Below are 4,653 nucleotides of genomic sequence, written 5' to 3'. Positions count from 1 at the left end.
GTCAAAAATTAATAAAAAATATAGAAACCTAATTAAAAATTTAATGATATTATAAGGACCATTAAACTTCAAAGAACCAATAAAAAATTTAAAATTATTTCTTGATAATTGTGAATATATATTTTTTTTCAGAGCCTCGCCTTCTACTACCCCGACGAGTGAGTCATACCCTTCCTCCACCCAACGCCATCGTCCCGTATCTGAGGGAGGCTGGATTCGGAGACACGGTGCCTCTCAAGGATTTCACATTCGACAATTCCCTAATTACGACATTCGTAGAGCGATGGCGTCTGGAGACCCACACGTTCCATCTCCTGTGGGGTAAGGCCACTATCACCCTACAGGACATGGCATACTACCTAGGACTACGCGCACACGGAGACCCAGTTGGGGTGCTTTCGTGACTTCGGTAGGTGCTACCACACGGAAACGTGGGAGTTGGTGGAGCGGCTACTAGGTGCCAGGCCTCCGGTGGCTCCATAGCAAGCGGCGCAGAGGAAGGAGTCATTCACGCTGAATCTTGTATGGCTGCGGGACCTTGTCCGCCAGATGCCCCTGACGGACGATCTAGAGACCCTCCAACAGTACGCTAGGTGCTACATCATGTTACTAATCGAAGGCTATCTGATGACGGACAAGTCGAACAACTTGGTCTAACTACGTTGGCTCCCACTTCTCTGTTCTTCTCAATGGCTACCATCAGCCTCTAGGAGAAGCGATTTCTAGCAGCCAGCTGTGACTGCGCATCCCTGCTCTTTGTGACGAACAACTTCTGCAACCGTTCGTACGTGATGCGCATGATGGCATAAATTGGCAAGTGTCGTGTACCCTTGAGAACTGCATTGATGCACTCCGACAGATTTGTTGTCATGTGACCAAACTGCCGCCCACTGTCGCAGTGTTGCAGTCATATCTCTTTGTTGAAATGACCAGCCCAGTCTGCCATCCTTAGGGATACTCCTCTCAAGGCATCCATGTACCATTCATACCTAGCCTTGCTTGGATTGTAAGCGGCATTTATAAGGTATCTCTTGCCCTCGGCTGACTTAAAACGAGTCATGAAGTTCGTGGCCATGTGTCTAATACAGTAAGCGTGGAACGCCCTAAGAGGATGCCAACTACTATCATCGATACTTATTGCAGCCTTAATGGCATGCGATCTGTCGGAGATAACCACCAGGCCTTCTTGTGGGGTGACATAGCGTCTCAGATTAGTAAGGAACAACGACTATGACTCGGTACTCTCGGACTCCACAATGGCAAAAACAATAGGCAGGATTGCTGTTGTCGTCTTGTGCCACCGCAATAAGCAACACCCCACCGTATCTGCCATACATATGCATGCCATCGACGGAAACAAATGGCTTGCAATACTTGAAAGTCTCAACACAGGATGAAAAAGGACAAAATACCTTATCGAGCATGCTATAGTCGTGGACCAGAAGGTGTCCGTCGTAGTACGGTACAGCCTGTAGCTCACAAATAGTTCCCAGGAAATAACTCTGCAGCGCCTGAAGTTGTTTCAGCACCTTGTTGTACGACTCCTCCCAATCTCCGTAGATCTGAGCAATTGTCTTCTACTTCGCCATCCACACCTTTCTATAGGAGGGTTTGAAGTGATAGCTCTGTCGGACTGCACCTTGCAGGACAGGGATACTGACGGAGGGGTTGGACTGTATCAACGGCAAGATGACCTTGCAGATGGGACTGCTATCCAACTGTCGATGGTCCTGGGACATGGTGGGTGTTAAACAAGTGTATACTCCGCCAACCCTCCGGACCTCCCTGCCGAAATAAAACAGCCATGGTTCAAAACTACTTAATATATGACAACCATAACTGAGTAAGTATAGTTCAAGTAAACTTAAACTCACCAGTATCCACGGTTCTGTCAAAGAGCAATACGAAGACTCCATGAACAGCCCGTTTGCAACTTGACGGCATTGCACATGGTACTTTAATCGGTCCGATCCGATCACCCGGTACTCAGCACTCCTGCGAATACTGTAATTCTTCACACCCTACATCACTGCATCTCGGCATTTGAATCTATGGCGACCCGAAATTCTACCCCACCGTCTAGGTTGTAATCCTCTTCCTCCGTGTTGGAAAACAGAGTTCTCTCATGCATGGCGTCCAGATCCAATGTATGATAGTGACTTGGTACATCTGATAGCGTCGGATTGGGTTGAGGGGAGGCAAAACATAGCGCACCACTGTCTCGGCGGGCGTCTCTGATACAAACTCCTCCTCATTACCCCCTTCAGAAGAATCACTATCGGCACTATTGGCAACATACTCTTCGCCGGAGTCTTCCTCACCCACCTCCATGTCCTCCACTGGAATGGCGACATGAATGGGTGGTGGTGTAAGATGTCAATCGTCCTGTACATAGGTCGAGTGTACAGAACCGCCACCACCAACATCTCCAACCTCGGCAGAAAGCTCCATCACTTGTTCTGCCATGATTCTCCCATGGATGTCGAACATGAGTCGCACATGCTCGTCCCCTACAAGTCGAAATAGTCGAAATCGAAAAACACCATTACCCAACGGTGCCAGCAACCTATACCAGCAACCTATATCTCATCCTTCCAACCTCCCTCGTTTCTGTGCCACCAAAATTGCTCAATATCAAACTCTTCAACTCGGACAACAAACTCACACGCTGAGTGCGTAATAGTATCGGATTCTCACACTCAAATATTATCTCATTGTCTCATTTCTTATACGACAATTGGGGTAAACACACACAACTATGTATACGCTATTACTGGCCATTGTTGCCTTCTTTTTGTGAGAAAAACGGGACAGAAGAAGATATAAAATGTATGTGGAGAATGTCAAGAGTTACACATCTTTTATACTTGTTGAAAAAATTGTCTCACTGTATCTCGTTTACACTATAAACGAGATAAGAGAGGTTGACGAATTTCGGTAATAACTTTTAAAATTATTTAATTCAGTAAATATTATATTTATTTAATTTATTTAAATAGAAAATCCATTATAATTCACAGGATGTGTTTTGAATTGATTAGAAAAGATCTCTATCTCAGTATATCCTATGTAATGCTACTTAGTCATTTTCCTATATCTTATCCTATGTATACATCTAAGGATGTCAATATTTCCTAAAGACAGAGAATAGTGCTTGCAGGGACGGGATAGGATAGGAAGCAAAGTTCTCCTAAGGCATGTTCAAAGAAACGAGCCGGGATCCCCATCCAATTTTCAAAAATTCCTGAAATAAATTAAATAGGGTAAAAATTCAATCCAAACTCTTCCATCTTAATGAAGGACAACGCGATACTTTACACCAAAAAAAAAAAAATACTTTGGCTCCTAATATTATAATTTTAGAACGATAAAATTTTTCTGTTAAAAAATTTATTAAATAGTAACGAAAATTAATTTTACAACTGTATTAATATTTACCCCATGCAGGGCACGCACTAGTTTCTCTTATGCATATTATGTACATCCTTTCACTTTATATATGGATGAATGTAGCTTCAAAGACGACTAATAATTTCTCCTCAATGTCACGGCTTCATAACCAAACATTTTGATGATTTATGATTACTGTTTGTGAGCGTAGAAGTGGGGGAAGGGAGCAACTATAGATTAAGATTTGAGGCATACAATGTTCATTCTCAAGTGATGAGAAAATTAAAAGCACACTAAACTTGATTACAGGTGCATTATGCAGGAATGGTTGTTCATTTTTCTTGTTTTAATTTACAAGGCACCCGTATTCTTAAGACCAAGAACAATCCCAACACCAATGATGTGGCCAACAGTTCCACAAGCCAAGGTATCAGCAAGGGTGAAACCAGCTGGGTCACCAGTCTGTAAGCCTGAGTCCCTCACCTCCAGCTTCAGCCCTGCAGTCGCTTTCCTGTTTGCCGACGGAGCCAATCCAAACCTTCCGGCAAACAGCATCAGTGTTGTAGAAGCCACCATAATCTGCAATAAAATTCCAAGCTCAATCATATCTTATATAAAAAATGCTATATAGACACCAAAATAATAATAGCTAGAAGTGACTTGGTTAGTGTTACAAGAAAGTGCAAGCACATATAACAAGTTTACATACTAAATATTGATAGTTCAAAAATGTTATATGCACACCAAAAATTAACTACCAAATTATTTGTGTATAAATACATGCGTTGTTTTACTCATTTTCAATAAATATTTTATATTTTAATATGTATTTTATATTCGTATATGATTTTTGGTATATACGTAACATAGTTGTAACATAGTTGATGATAGTTATGCGAAATTGCGAATCATTAGTATGAGAAGTTCATTTTCCAATATGCACTCACCAATTCACAGGATTCCTGTGTTTTTAAAGTAGTATAATTGTATAAACTAAAATATTCCATTAAATTAAAACTCATTATTTACTGCTTTCATGTTTATTAAAATCAGATGAAACAAACAACGAAAAAAAGGGAAGAATGGAATTAGATATAACTCCTAAGATCCTACCAGATTGGTTTCTGAACCAATGAAATCACAGCGAGTTCCTAGAGCACCCTTCCCCTTACGCCTCATGGGTTGGACAGCAACCTACACAATGAAGCATACAACAACGTTAAGCAAAACTCAATAATAATAATAATAATAATAATAATAATA

General features: G+C 41.5%; 1 protein-coding gene across 1 annotated transcript in view; it reads right to left on the bottom strand.

Annotated features, from left to right (window-relative positions):
- The window catches only part of LOC107626628 (photosystem I reaction center subunit psaK, chloroplastic), a 1,476-nt gene continuing 373 nt past the window's right edge, over positions 3,551-4,653 (bottom strand). Inside the window, exons 2-3 of the mRNA XM_016329527.2 lie at positions 4,504-4,584; positions 3,551-3,969 (exon numbers count right to left, since the gene is read on the bottom strand). Coding sequence (XP_016185013.1) covers positions 3,742-3,969; positions 4,504-4,584 — 309 coding nt within the window. The 3' untranslated portion in view covers positions 3,551-3,741. The remainder of the gene's footprint in view (positions 3,970-4,503; positions 4,585-4,653) is intronic.

This window comes from Arachis ipaensis, chromosome B01 (genome assembly GCF_000816755.2).
Source record: "Arachis ipaensis cultivar K30076 chromosome B01, Araip1.1, whole genome shotgun sequence".
NCBI lineage: Eukaryota > Viridiplantae > Streptophyta > Magnoliopsida > Fabales > Fabaceae > Arachis > Arachis ipaensis.
The sequence above is the reverse complement of the archived record's forward strand: the minus strand, read 5'-3'. Positions and strand labels throughout refer to the sequence as shown.